General features: G+C 38.6%; 1 protein-coding gene across 1 annotated transcript; it reads right to left on the bottom strand.

Moving 5' to 3' along the window:
• Nucleotides 1-40: 40 nt before the first annotated feature.
• On the bottom strand, nucleotides 41-16,214 carry LOC134326727 (tripartite motif-containing protein 16-like). Its single transcript, XM_063008903.1, has 6 exons — nucleotides 15,339-16,214; nucleotides 15,126-15,221; nucleotides 14,080-14,313; nucleotides 13,416-13,575; nucleotides 13,033-13,092; nucleotides 41-834 (listed from the first exon to the last, which is right to left on the bottom strand). The coding sequence occupies exons 1-6, from the start codon at nucleotides 15,927-15,929 to the stop codon at nucleotides 302-304; spliced, it is 1,674 nt and encodes a 557-aa protein (XP_062864973.1). The 5' UTR covers nucleotides 15,930-16,214; the 3' UTR covers nucleotides 41-301.
• Nucleotides 16,215-16,435: the final 221 nt, after the last annotated feature.

Below are 16,435 nucleotides of genomic sequence, written 5' to 3'. Positions count from 1 at the left end.
CCATTTAGATGATAAATATTTAAGAAAAGAAGAAATCAGATTAGATTAGATTCAACTTTATTGTCATTGTGCAGAGTAAACAAGTACAGAGCCAATGAAATGCAGTAATACACGCGATGTACACGCGCCGCCATCTTGCCAAATGAGGAAAGGGGGTAAATACTTTTTCACAGCACTGAATAAATGGTGATTAATAAATTGAAAAAGAAATTCTTCATAAATGTATCACTGCCTCACAGATTCTAAAATCACTCAAACAGTTTAATGTTACACTTTCATGTAAATTTTACATTTAATTTGTTCAATCTGACAGTTTCACTTCTGATCCTAAATCAAGACCAAACCCCGGGTAGAGGAGCTGAGTGAACGTGGTCTGAACTCTGTGGTGGAGCTTCATTGTATCAGAGACGCTGTAGAAGGACAGAGTTCCTGCTTCATAATCCACATACACTCCTATTCTAGAGGAACTCGGCATTATGGGAATTTCAGTCTCTTTGTTATTGTGCCAGAATGAAAAGCTGGATGGAGAACAGTCTAAACTCCAGGACTGATCATTACATCCAAACCCACACTCATCACCATCTCCCTTCCTGCTGATGCTTTTATATGACACTGCTATATCAACCCCATCATCCCCACTCCACTCAACCTCCCAGTAACAGCGTCCACTCACACTCACACTCTCTCTACACACAACCTGAGAGTAATAATCAAATCTATCTGGATGATCAGGATACGACTGTAATGTTCTACTGCAGGTCACCACTTTGTTCTCCTCAGACAGACGGAGGAGTTTATGTGCTGTGTTTGGATCCAGTGTGAACCGACAAACATCTGGAGAGGAAACACAAAATAAACCAATTAACATAGAAGAGAGAGAGAGAGAGAGTGTACAGTGTGTGTATGTGTGTGTGTGTGTGTGTAGTGTGTGTGTGTGTGTGTAATTATACATAGCAACACACAATCCAAACACACACAAACCCTACACATACACACAATCACACACACATTACACAAACACTACACAAACACACACATTACACAAACACCACACACACAAACACACAAAATACACAAACACACATTACACATACACACAATCACACACACACACATTACACAAACACTACACAAACACACACTACACAATCACACAAACCCTACACAATCACACAAACACTACACAATCACACAAACCCTACACAATCAAACACTACACAATCACACAAACCCTACACAATCAAACCCTACACAATCACACAAACCTTACACAATCACACAAGCCCTACACAATCACACAAACCCTACACAATCACACAAACCCTACACAATCACACGAACCCTACACAATCAAAACCTACACAATCAAACACTACACAATCACACAAACCCTACAATCACTGCACAATCACACAAACCCTACACAATCACACAAACCCTACACAATCACACAAACCCTACACCATCACACACTGCACAATCACACGAACCCTACACAATCACACAAACCCTACACAATCACACAAACCCTACCCAATCACACAAACCCTACACAATCACACACTGCACAATCACACGAACCCTACACAATCACACAAACCCTACACATCACACAAACCCTACACAATCACACAAACCCTACACAATCACACAAACCCTACACAATCAAACAAACCCAACACAATCACACAAACCCCACACAATCACACAAACCCTACACATTAAAAAAACACTACAAAAATGCATACAAACCCTACACAATCACACAAACCCTACACAATCACACAAACCCTACACAATCACACAAACCCTACACAATCAAACAAACTCAACACAATCACACAAACCCTACACAATCACACAAACCCTACACAATCACACAAACCCTACACAATCACACAAACCCCACACAATCACACAAACCCTACACAATCAAACAAACCCTACACCATCACACAAACCCTACACAATCACACAAACCCTACACAATCACACAAACCCTACACCATCACACAAACCCTACACAATCACACAAACCCTACACAATCAAACACTACACAATCAAAAACGACATAATCACAAACCCTACACAATCACACAAACCCTACACAATCAAACACTACACGATCAAAATCTACACAATCACACAAACCCTACACAATCACACAAACCCTACACAATCAAATACTACACAATCACACAGAAACTACACAATCACACAAACCCTACACAATCAAACACTACACAATCACATAAACACTACACAATCACACACTACACAATCAAACACTACACAATAAAAAAAAAACTACACAATCACACAAACCCTACACAAACACTACACAATCACACAAACCGTACACAATCACACACTACACAATCAAACACTACACAATCACTCAAACCCTACACAATCAAACAAACCCTACACCATCAAACAAACCCTACACAATCACACAAACCCTACACAATCAAACACTACACAATCAAGCAAACACTACACAATCAAACATTACACAATTAAACACTACACAATCACACAAACCCAACACAATCACACAAACCCTACACAAACACTACACAATCACACAAACCGTACACAATCACACAAACCATACACAATCACACAAACCCTACACAATCAAACACTACACAATCAAGCAAACACTACACAATCACACAAACCTTACACAATCAAACACTACAAGATCACACAAACCCTACACTATCACACAAACCCTACACAATCAAATAAACCCAACACAATCACACAAACCCTACACAAACACTACACAATCACACAAACCGTACAGAATCACACAAACCGTACACAATCACACAAACCCTACACAATCAAACACTACACAATCAAGCAAACACTACACAATCGAACAAACACTACACAATCAAACCCTACACCATCACACAAACCCTACACCATCACACAAACCCTACACAATCAAATAAACCCTACACCATCACACAAACCCTACACAATAAAAAAAAAAACTACACCATCACACAAACCCTACACAATCAAATAAACCCTACACCATCACACAAACCGTACACAATCAAATAAACCCTACACCATCGCAGAAACCCTACACAATCAAAAAAACCTACACCATCACACAAACCCTACACAATCAAATAAACCCTACACCATCACACAAACCCTACACAATCACACAAACCCTACACAATCACACAAACCCTACACAATCAAACACTACACAATCACACAAACACTACACAATCACACAAACCCTACACAATCAAACAAACCCTACACAATCAAACACTACACAATCAAACACTACACGATCACACAAACCCTACACAACCAAACACTACACAAACACTGCACAATCACACAAACCCTACACAATCACACAAACCCTACACAATCAAACACTACACAATCAAACACTGCACAATCACACAAATCCTACACAACCACACAAACCCTACACAATCAAACACTACACAATCAAACACTGCACAATCACACAAACCCTACACAACCACACAAACCCTACACAATCAAACAAACCCTACACAATCACACAAACCCTACACAATCAAACAAACCCTACACAATCACACAAACCCTACACAATCAAACACTACACAATCACACAAACCCTACACAATCACAAACCCTACATAATCACACAAACCCTACACAATCAAACACTACACAATCACACAAACCCTACACAATCACAAACCCTACATAATCACACAAACCCTACACAATCACACAAACCCTACACAATCAAACACTACACAATCACACACAAACCCTAAGCATACACACAGACACAATCACATGCATACACACAGACACAAACACATAAACTCACACATACACACAAACACATACATTACACAAATAATACACAATCACACAAACTCACTTACACACAAACACTACACAATCACACAGATACTACACAATCACACACATATACATTACACACACTACACAAACCCTACACAATCACACAAACACACACACGTTTTACACATACACACAAACACTACACAATAACACAAAACTACACAGATACACACATACATTACACAAACACTACACAAACACACACATACATCACATAAACACACAAACCCTACACATACACACAATCACACAAACACTACACAAACACAAACACTACACAATCACACAAACACTACACAATCACACAAACACTACACAAACAGTCCACAATCACACACATACATTACACAAACACTACATAATCACACAAACACTACACAAACACACATACATTACACAAACACTACACAATCACACACAAACCCTACACATGACAAGAAACACAAACATACATTACACAAACACTACACAAACACACACATAGATTACACAAACACACACATATATTACACAAACTATACAATCACATACAAACCCTACGCATACACACAAATACAACACAAGCACACACATTAAACAAACACTGCACAATCACACAGACACTACACATACACACAAACACTACACAATCACACACAAACCATTTGCATACACACAAACCATTCGCATACACACAAACACTACACAAACACACACATTACACAATGCACAAATACACACAGAAACTACACATATACACAAATACTACAAAAAACACATTACACAAACAGAACAAAAATGCATACAAACCCTACACAATCACACAAACACTACACAATCACATAGAAACCTTACACAATCACACAAACACTACACAATCACACAAACACACACACATTACACAAACACTACACAATCACACAAACACTACACAATCACATAGAAACCCTACACAATCACACAAACTACACAATCACACAAAAACCTTCGCATACACACAAAGACTACATAAACACACACATGCATTACACAAACATTACACAAACACACACAAACCTTACACATACACACAAACACTACACAAACACACACATACATTACCCAAACACTACACAAACACATACAAACCATACGCATACACACAAACATTACAATCACACAAACACTACACAAACACACACATACATTACACAAACACACACAAACCCGAATTCAAGCAGCATGGCCCAGCAGCACCGGTATTGGACGAGCGACGTAGACGGCGAACAGAGCGGCCAAAACGGAAGCGTGGCAGGAGAGGTGGGCTTCATGCTAGGCTAAAGGCTAGGGCTACACGACCACCGCTACCTAGCCTGTTTCTGGCTAACGTTCGCTCCCTCGAAAACAAGCTGGATGAGCTGAGAACCAGGATAACAACACAACGTGAGATCAGAGACTGCTGTGCTGTAACTGGATACTAGATTTTCTATCTGACCGATCTCAGTCAGTCAGGATTGGCACGCGAACATCCAGCACAAAGACCATAAACATTGGGACACCTCAAGGCTGCGTGCTGAGCCCTCTTCTGTACTCGCTCTTCACACATAACTGTGTGGCCTCTTATAACACCACCAGTATTATTAAGTTTGCTGATGACACCACCGTCATTGGTCTTATTACTGGGGAGGATGAGACGGCGTACAGGAAGGAGGTAGCAGATCTTGTGGGCTGGTGTCAGAACAACAATCTTTCATTAAATATCAACAAGACAAAGGAACTGATTGTGGACCCCAGGAGGAGAGGAGAACAGCATACACCACTGTATATAGGTGGAACAGTAGTGGAGAAGGTGAAAACCTTCAAATTCCTGGGTGTGCACATCAGTGAGGATCTCACCTGGTCCTGCAACACACACCACATCATCAAAAAGTCACAACAGAGACTGTACTTCCTAAGAAGACTAAAAAAATTTGGCATGTCAACCAAAATTCTCAGCAACTTCTACAAATGTAGAGTGGAAAGTGTCCTTACCAGCTCCATCACAGTCTGGTATTGAAACTGCACTGCAGAGGACAGGAAGGCACTCCAGCGTGTAATAAAAACTGCACAAAGAATTTCTGGAACGTCCTTCCCTGCACTACAGGACATTTATCAGAACTGCCTTAGTTTATTTCTATTTTTATTACTTTGTATATAAAACGTTTTTTTTTTTATAGTTTAAATGTAAATATTTTTTGAAAAAGTTTTATACTAATTCTTTTATTGTGTTAGTTTAATTTTGTTTTATGTACAATACTTATTGATGTTTGGAGGATGAACAAAGTAAGAATTTCATTGTACAGTGTAACTGCTGGTTCTTCTGTGCACATGACAGTAAAACTCTTGAATCTTGACTTCACCACACAAACATACATTACACAAACACACACAAACCCTACACTAACACACAAACACTACACAAATACACACAGACACTACACATGCACACAAATACAACTCAAACACAAACATTACACAAACACTGCACAATCACACAGATACTACACATACACACATACATTACACAAACAAACACAGACACAATCACACAATCATTAAATAATCACAAACAAACCCTACGCATACACACAAACCCTACACTAACACACAAACACTACACAAATACACACAAACACTACACACACATACAGCACACAAACACATACAAACCCTACACAATCACACAAACACACATACATCACACACATTACACAAACACATACAAACCCTACGCATACACACAAACACTACACAATCACACAAACACTACACAATCACACACAAACATTACACAAACACTGCACAAACACTACATATACACACAGATACTACTCAAACACACATTACACAAACACTGCGCAATCACACAAACACAGACACAATCACACAATCATTAAATAATCACATACAAACCCTACGCATACACACAAACACTACACACACATACAGCACACAAACACATACAAACCCTACACAATCACACAAACACACATACATCACACACATTACACAAACACATACAAACCCTACGCATACACACAAACACTACACAATCACACAAACACTACACAATCACACACAAACATTACACAAACACTGCACAAACACTACATATACACACAGATACTACTCAAACACACATTACACAAACACTGCGCAATCACACAGACACTACACATACACACATACAGTATCTCACAAAAGTAAGTATGCCCCTCACATTTTTGCAAATATTTGATTATATCTTTTCATGGGACAAAACTATAGACATGAAACTTGGATATAACTTAGAGTAGTCAGTGTACAGCTTGTATAGCAGTGTAGATTTACTGTCTTCTGAAAATAACTCAACACACAGCCATTAATGTCTAAATAGCTGGCAACATAAGTGAGTACACCTCACAGTGAACATGTCCACATTGTGCCAAAGTGTGTCGTTGTCCCTCCCTGGTGTCATGTGTCAAGGTCCCAGGTGTAAATGGGGAGCAGGGCTGTTAAATTTGGTGTTTTGGGTACAATTCTCTCATACTGGTCACTGGATATTCAACATGGCACCTCATGGCAAAGAACTCTCTGAGGATGTGAGAAATAGAATTGTTGCTCTCCACAAAGATGGCCTAAGCTATAAGAAGATTGCTAACACCCTGAAACTAAGCAACAGCACGGTGGCCAAGATCATACAGCGGTTTTCCAGGACAGGTTCCACTCGGAACAGGCTTCACCAGGGTCGACCAAAGAAGTTGAGTCCACGTGTTAAGCGTCATATCCAGAGGTTGGCTTTAAAAACATAGACGCATGAGTGCTGCCAGCATTGCTGCAGAGGTTAAAGAAGCGAGAGGTCAGCCTGTCAGTGCTCAGACCATACAAGCAGTCCACGAATGGATTACTGGAATGTCCTGTGGTCTGACGAGACCAAGATAAACTTGTTTGGCTCAGATGGTGACCAGAATGTGTGGCGGCGCCCTGGTAAGAAGTACCAAGACAACTGTCTCTTGCCTACAGGCAAGCATGGTGGTAGCATCATGGTATTGGGCTGCATGAGTGCTGCCGGCACCGGGGAGCTGCAGTTCATTGAGGGAAACATGAATTCCAACATGTACTGTGACATTTTGAAACAGAGCATGCTTCCCTCACTCCGGAAACTTGGCTGCATGGCAGTTTTTTAACACAATAATGACCCCAAATAACACCTCCAAGATGACAACTGCCTTGCTGACAAAGCTGAAGGTAAAGGTCAGAGGTGGAAAGAATACTAAAATATTGTACTCAAGTAAAAGTACTATTACTTTGATGATTTTTTACTTAAGTACAAGTAAAATTACTAGTCTAAAAATCTACTCAAGTAAAAATTAACTCTTAAAATTTAAACTGTACTCAGAGTAAACGTTAACCACTTTACACACCTAACAGACTGCAACTGCTGTTATCAATTAAAAACAGCATTATTTCTGTTTATTCTCAATAAATCGCTGTATTTTATAACTAGTTGGACTTGACGCTAACTAACTTGGTTCAGGTCAATAGTGCCAACTAGGGTTGCCAACTTTTAGAACTGGAAATAAAAAAAAACACCATGGGCTGTTGGGTTGGTGGAAGACATAGTGTGGGGGGTGGGATGTCAGGTGTTTACCTGTGTGGGAGGGGGGGGGGTTAGGGTTGCACTTATAAAAAATATAACGGGTCTTACACCGTCGTAGGAACATGATCAAAAACAAACCAGAAGAATCTTAATCACATTTATGCTGTCCGTTTTACTTAAAAAATCACAATATTTCATAATGCTTTGCTATCGTTGCAAAATGAAAGCGTACCGTAAACAGCAGAACCGCGACCCAGATCAATCACACAACAGCAGAAAATCATAACCACTTATCTGCTTACCGATCTATATCCATGTGTTGTTCCATTAAATATATAATCCACTTTATATAAGACCATCTTGTATGTTTCCAGAATATATAAATCCATACCCACCTTATAAAAACTATTGTAGATCATTTATTCTCTCGGCTTTCCCTGTAAAAAGCTTACATTGGTTATTCGCTCACTAAACTGTCATTTATACAACAACCAATGAAGAGAGAGATTGAAATTCCACCTAGAATGTGAATTCGGAAGCTCTGATTGGTTTATACATCTGAATCTCTTCACCAAATGAACTGATTCATAGAGTTGTTTATGGATCTAACAGTTTAGCCACCACTGCTCTACATTTGCGCAGGTTTGATGTCGAGTTTTTTATTGTTTTCTTTTTTTTACTCAGTAACGAATGTTATTTAAAATGTAGCGAATTACAGTTCTTAATACAAAACATACTTAAGTAAAAGTAAAATTACTGGCTGTAAAATCTACTTTAAAAAGTACAAGTGCACAAAAAATTTGTTACTTTCCACCTCTGGTAAAGGTGATGGACTAAATCCAATTGAGCACCTGTGGGGCATCCTCAAGTGCAAGGTTGAGGAGTTCAAGGTGTCTAACGTCCACCAGCTCCGTGATGTCATCATGGAGGAGTGGAAGAGCAACCTGTGCAGCTCTGGTGAATTCCATGTCCAAGAGGGTTAAGGCAGTGCTGGATAATAATGGTGGTCACACAAAATATTGACACTTTGGGCACAATTTGGACATGTTCACTGTGGGGTGTACTCACATGTGTTGCAGCTATTTAGACATTAATGGCTGTGTGTTGAGTTATTTTCAGAAGGAAATCTATACTGCTATACAAGTTACATCCAAGTTTCATTTCTATAGTGTTGTCCCATGAAAAGATCAAATCAAATATTTGCAGAAATGTGTACTCACTTTTGTAAGATACTGTACATTACACAAACACTACACAAACAAACACACATATATTACACAAACTCATACAAACCCTACACATACACAAAGACACTACACAATCACACAAATACTACTACAACACAACTACTACTCAAACACAAACAAATGCTACACAAAAGCATGAACACTACACTGACATATAGACACTACGCATAAGCACAAATATTACTCAAACACACACATACTACTCAAACACACACAAATACTGCACAAACACACAAATATTACTCAAACACACACATACTACTCAAACACACACATACTACTCAAACACACACAAATACTGCTCAAACACACACATACTACTCAAACACACAAATACTGCTCAAACACACACATACTACTCAAACACACAAATACTGCTCAAACACAAATATTATTCAACCCCCCCCCCCCCCGGCCCGACCCTGACTGTGGATGCTCGTTCCCTCCCAGCTGTTGAACTCATTTTGCCGCTAATATCCACCGTGTTGTAGGTAGCGTGTTGTAGTGTAATCAGAGCGGTAACGCTGAGCAATGGCTTCGTGCCTGTGGCGTACTTCATCACGCACTTACAAAATGTATATCGATCGAATTTGTTTAAAAATCATATCACCGTTATTAAAACATTTTCTATCGCGATATATATCGATATCGAATTATTGTCCAGCACTAACTCAAACCCACAAATACTGCTCAAACACACACATACTACTCAAACACACACATACTACTCAAACACACAAATACTACTCAAACACACACATACTACTCAAACACACACATACTACTCAAACACACAAATACTGCTCAAACACACACATACTACTCAAACACAAATATTACTCAAACACACAAATACTACTCAAACACAAATATTACTTGTAGTATTGTACACTACACAAACACACACATTTGTTACAAACACTACACAAACAAACACACAAATACATTACACAAGCACAGACAAACCCTACACATACTCACACAGACACTACACAAATACACAGACACCAACATTTACAAATGCACACAAACGCTACACAAACTAATGAAAACTACACAAACACACAAAAACACTACACAGACATATAGAAACACCCCACAAACATGACACATTCACAAACAGTACACAGACACACACCAGCAACATACAATCCAACAACAAACACAACGTCATGCTAATAAAGCTTTTTGAATTGTGTTTCAGTGTGTGTGTGTGTGTGTGTGCACATATGAGTGTGTGTGTGTGTCTGTTAATGTGTGTGTAAGTGTGAATGTGTGTAAACGTGTGTGAGAGGGTGTGTCTGTGTAAATGTGTGTTGGTGTATGTGAGTGTGTGTGTGTGTGTGTGTGTGTGTGTGTGTGTTTCAAGGGTTTCTGTGACTGAATCATAAAGATTTATAAAACCTCCTGGAGCAAAAATATACAGACAGCAGTTTAAATGGTTGTTTTACTTGTTTTAACCTCTAAAGTTCTTGGTGATTTTAAATAACTATAGAAGAAAAGTACATGAAACAGTGGTCTTTAGCAAGGACCAAAAATGTCCCTAATCTGAGGCATGATCACTGTCAGAACCACTTCACCACTGTCCAAACAAATTCCAAAATAGATCAAAAAAGTAATTGTAATACAGGGTGGGCCATTTATATGGATACACCTAAATAAAATGGAAATGTTTGGTGATATTAACTTCCTGTTTGTGGCACATTAGTATATGGGAGGGGGAAAACTTTTCAAGATGGGTGGTGACCATGGCAGCCATTTTGAAGTCGGCCATTTTGGATCCAACTTTAGTTTTTTCAATGGGAAGAGGGTCATGTGACACATCAAACTTATTGAGAATTTCACAAGAAAAACAAAGGTGTGCTTGGTTTTAACGTAACTTTATTCTTTCATGAGTTATTTACAAGTTTCTGACCAATACACTTGGAAAGCTGGCACGTTCCCTGAGTTTTTCCAGCAAGATGGTGCACCACCACATTATGGTTGTCAGGTCCGAGCATTCCTAGATGAACAGTTTCCTGGAAAGTGGATTGGTCGTCGTGGGCCAGTTGAATGGCCCCCAAGGTCTCCCGATCTGACCCCCTTAGACTTTTATCTTTGGGGTCATCTGAAGGCAATTGTCTATGCTGTGAAGATACGAGATGTGCAGCACCTGAAACTACGGATACTGGAAGCCTGTGCTAGCATTTCTTCTGCGGTGTTGCTATCAGTGTGTGAAGAGTGGGAGAAGAGGGTTGCATTGACAATCCAACACAATGGGCAGCACTTTGAACACATTTTATAAGTGGTCAGAAACTTGTAAATAACTCATGAAAGAATAAAGTTACGTTAAAACCAAGCACACCATTGTTTTTCTTGTGAAATTCTCAATAAGTTTGATGTGTCACATGACCCTCTTCCCATTGAAAAAACTAAAGTTGGATACAAAATGGCCGACTTCAAAATGGCCGCCATGGTCACCACCCATCTTGAAAAGGAAGTTAATATCACCAACCATTCCCATTTTATTTAGGTGTATCCATATAAATGGCCCACCCTGTATATCAGTCTGGAAAAAGTTACAAAGTCAATCCTAAGATTTTAGTACTTCAGTGAACCACAGTAAGAGCCATGATCTCTAAATGACACTTGGAACAGTTAAGATTGCTTCAGGAGCTCATCAATGTCTCATCAAGGAAAACATACAAGAACCCAAACAAACATTTAGGAAACCGCAGGACCTGCTGACCTCAATTTAGATCTGATTTAATGATTCCAGTATTAGAAGGAAACTGAGCACAAGTAAAATCCATGGGAGAGTCACAGGGTAAAATCACTGTTAACTAAGAGGAACATAAAGCCCCGCCTCTCATTTACCAATATAAGAACCTTAATGACCCTCAAGCTTTTTGGTGATGATGTTCTGTGAACTGATGAGTCAGAATTCTTATACTTGCAATGAAGCTAAAACAGCATTTTACAATAAAAAACATCTTACTAACAGTCAGTCATGGTGGTGGTTGTGTGATGGTGTTTCAGGATTAAAGAAGAACGTCTGGTCATCAGTTCATGATTTAAAGATTAAACACTTGTGCAATATAAAAACACAACAATTCCAAATAACAAGAGCAGATCTTTGTTAAAATAAATCTGAGGAAATAAAGTTTAGGTTTTGGACTTAATCAGATTTAGACTTAAACCAGACTGAGCTGCTGTAGCATCTGAACTAGTAACGTGACAAATATGTAAAAATACAGATAACTGGGGGGTGCAAATACTTTTTCACTGCACTGTGTATGTTTGTGTGATTGTGAGAAACTTACAGTGTAGAAAATCTTCTCTGATTTCACCTTCAGGAGGTGAAGTAATCCGGACTTTCTTCACTGCAGAAAGAGTAACAGTACAATCACTAATCACAGTAAATAAATAATTACACCAGAAATGGTCGCAGGTACCGCCAATAAGAAGTTTGGCATGTTCTCCTAGTGTTCGTCTAAAGTGACCTTAATTCTAAGTTACTGACCAAGTGTGAGTGTATTTCATTCAACCCTGGACTCACTGTGACCATGACCAGTACTGGGTTAATGAGTAAATTAATGATGTTGTTAGATGTAAAATGTTCATGTTGGTGGATTTGATTGTTTTGTTTGATGTTTGAGTACCGAAGCATTTTGGAGACAATGGAACACTGAGGGCTTGAACTCACCTTCATCTGGTATCTTCTCACACTGATCTTTCCAGAATTCTTCTACTTTCTCTCTCAGCTGAGATACAGACTTTGTAACATCATCAAATGAGAGGAAAGGACTGATTGTGATGGTGGCTGATTCAGCAGATCCAGCAGGAGCTGAGAGAGACTGAAAATTCTACATCCAGACAGATAATGTTCACAGAATTAGATTAAACTAATAAAATAATAAACTTGTGCCTGTAAAACTGTTGAAAATAGTTGATACAAGGACAAATTTAGACTACTGTGAAGATTGTAAAATGTTCCAAAAACATCTTAAACAGATAATCCAGCTGTGTTTGGGTATAAAAGAAACATTCAGGTACAGACCAGTTTTTATGAGCAACGACTCTAAAATGCATAATTAAATAATCCTACAGTTTAAACACAACATTCTTCATCAAGCAACACCAGCCCTGTTATTTCACTACCTGTCCACTAGAGGCACCATTACCTAAATATTGAACCCAATCTTTTATTGTCTGCATCACGTGTTTCTAAAACCAGCAGATGTTTACAAGTCACAAAATACTATTTCTTATCTTTTTGATGTTACTGTCATCAAGTTTTTTAACATTCTGAACATATTTTATTACTTGGACTGGTGCAGCAATAATATAATTATTTTTAGTGCTGTTACCTGGAGGAAATGGACGGGATCCTCTGTGTGTGAAAGCTGTTCCAGTTCAGCATCTTTCCTCTTCAGCTCTACAATCTGCTGCTCCACCTGTTTCAGTATTTTTTCAGCTCGACTTACTTCTGCTGTCTCTCGATCTCTGATCAGATCTTTTATCTCAGAGCATCTTCTGTTAATTGAGTTGATTAGTTCAGTACAGATCCTCTCAATGTTCTTCACTGCTGTCTGTGCAGAACACTGTTAGAAGATTCAGAAAGAGGAAACGTTTCTCACTCAGATATTTGTCCATCCTTCACATTCACATGTAGCTACTGGCCAGACTAAGACTTTCATCACTCATAGCTTGGTGATGGTGCTAAATGGCTTGATTCTTCATACCCTTGAAAATGTTTCCATCATCATCATGTCCACATAATGCAATATTTGATACTCTACTTCCCAAATATAAGAAAGAGTTCCAGTCTTCTACCTTCCACCTTAAACTCCAGCACTTCTTCAGCGTTCATCATCACTTTAGTTGTTACTGCATTTATCAGCATGTTATATTTCCTCACAGATTTTGATACAACACACCTGCTCCTGTATGTCCTTAATTCAAAATTATATGTGTGGATTAAATCTAATAAAACCTAAAACCACCATATATACTGTAAAGTGTGCTGGTGGTAGCATACTGTTACAGAAAACAGCAGCCTGGCCAGGACTGGGAAATTCAATGTAGTGATCTTCTCAAGTCTTTACCAGAAATCTTATACAGTCATTTATGTTTAAGCATCTTGATCCAAAGCAACAATCAATAATCTTTTTGGGCGGCTCAGTCCTAATCTGATCTTATCACCCTTATAATTATTAGCACAACCTCAGAATTGTTGTACAGCATCAATTACCAACTAACCAGGCAGATTTTAAAGATTTTTTTAATTCATGAACAAAAATGCTCCATCACTTCCAAAGTTACTCGAGATATAAAATATCTCATTTTTAATAGAGATTGGTTTAATGAAGGAGAGTCGGACTGATCCTGAGAGCTTTTTGTGTATAAAACTTACCTTGTGAGACTCCACAGCGTTTATCAGCTCACAAAGTTCCTTCTCTCTGTTCTGGATTTTCTCCTGGAATTTTCTCTGGATCTCCAGCAGCTGCTTCTACACAGAATAACAATTCAGAATTTACTTGTATTGTTTACGAGCACCACATAAACAACATCAGTGTAAATGCTAATGAGTTGTTACTTGTTAAAGAGAGCTGTATAATATTTTTACCTGTTTCTCAGTTCTTTCTGCTGCAGCTGATATTGTATCATGTCCTTTATGATCATCCATGATACACAACATGCAGATACACTGCTGATCAGTACGACAGTAAACCTCCAGCAGTTTATCATGCTGAGAGCAGATCTGATCCTGGAGTCGTCTGGAGGCTTTAACCAGCTTGTGAGTCTTATAAACAGGAATTCGATAATGAGGCTGAAGGTGAGTTTCACAGAAAGAGGCCAAACACACCAGACAGGATTTTACTGCTTTGCATTTTCTCTCTGTACAGTAATCACAATCCACATCTTCAGGTTTAGCAGAACAGTGACCAGGATGTGGAGCTTGAAGTTCTGTTTTCTTCAGTTTCTCCACAACTCCAGCCAGAATTGTGTTTCTCCTCACAACAGGTCTTGGAGTGAAGGTTTGTCTACACTGTGGACAGCTGTATGTTCCCTTATCATCCTCCTGATCCCAGCAGTTATTAATACACACCATACAGAAACTGTGTCCACATGGAATAGCAGCTGGATCCTTCAGTGTTTCAAGACAGACTGAACAGCTGAACTCGTCCTGAGTTACTGAAATTTTGGACTCGGCCATTTTTCTACACGTAAACAGAGACACCAGTAAACACAGCAAGTTATTTACAGCAGCTCAGACTTCCCGGTTTAGTTCGTGAGCGTCATGTTTATGTTTACGTTTCTAGATTTTTGTTCATTTTTAAACTTTTTGATTATCTACTGTAAAAATGCTGTGGGACTTTTAATGTGTAATGTTGTTGTAGTAAGCAGTATAATACACTAGTTAACTACTACAACCTTCATCTTATCAAAATTTGTGTTTCTTAATTTTTGTTAATCTTCTATATTTTATTATTAATGTACCCTGTACCCATGCCGTAGGATTTTTATAATGTGGTTGTAGTAACTAGTACAAGTGACTAGTTAACTACTAAATCCTTGGTTATATAAAACATTTTTTTTTTTTTTTTTTACTTTTAATTCTTTATTACTGTACCCATACTGTAGGGTTTGTTTCTGTAATGTAAGTGTAGTGGGTGGTACATGTCACTAGGTAACTATTGCATCGTTTATTATATTAAAATG

The sequence above is a fragment of the Trichomycterus rosablanca genome, chromosome 14 (assembly GCF_030014385.1).
Source record: "Trichomycterus rosablanca isolate fTriRos1 chromosome 14, fTriRos1.hap1, whole genome shotgun sequence".
Classification (NCBI taxonomy): Eukaryota; Metazoa; Chordata; class Actinopteri; order Siluriformes; family Trichomycteridae; genus Trichomycterus; species Trichomycterus rosablanca.
Note: the sequence above shows the minus strand (reverse complement) of the source record. Positions and strands in the feature narration are given on the sequence as shown.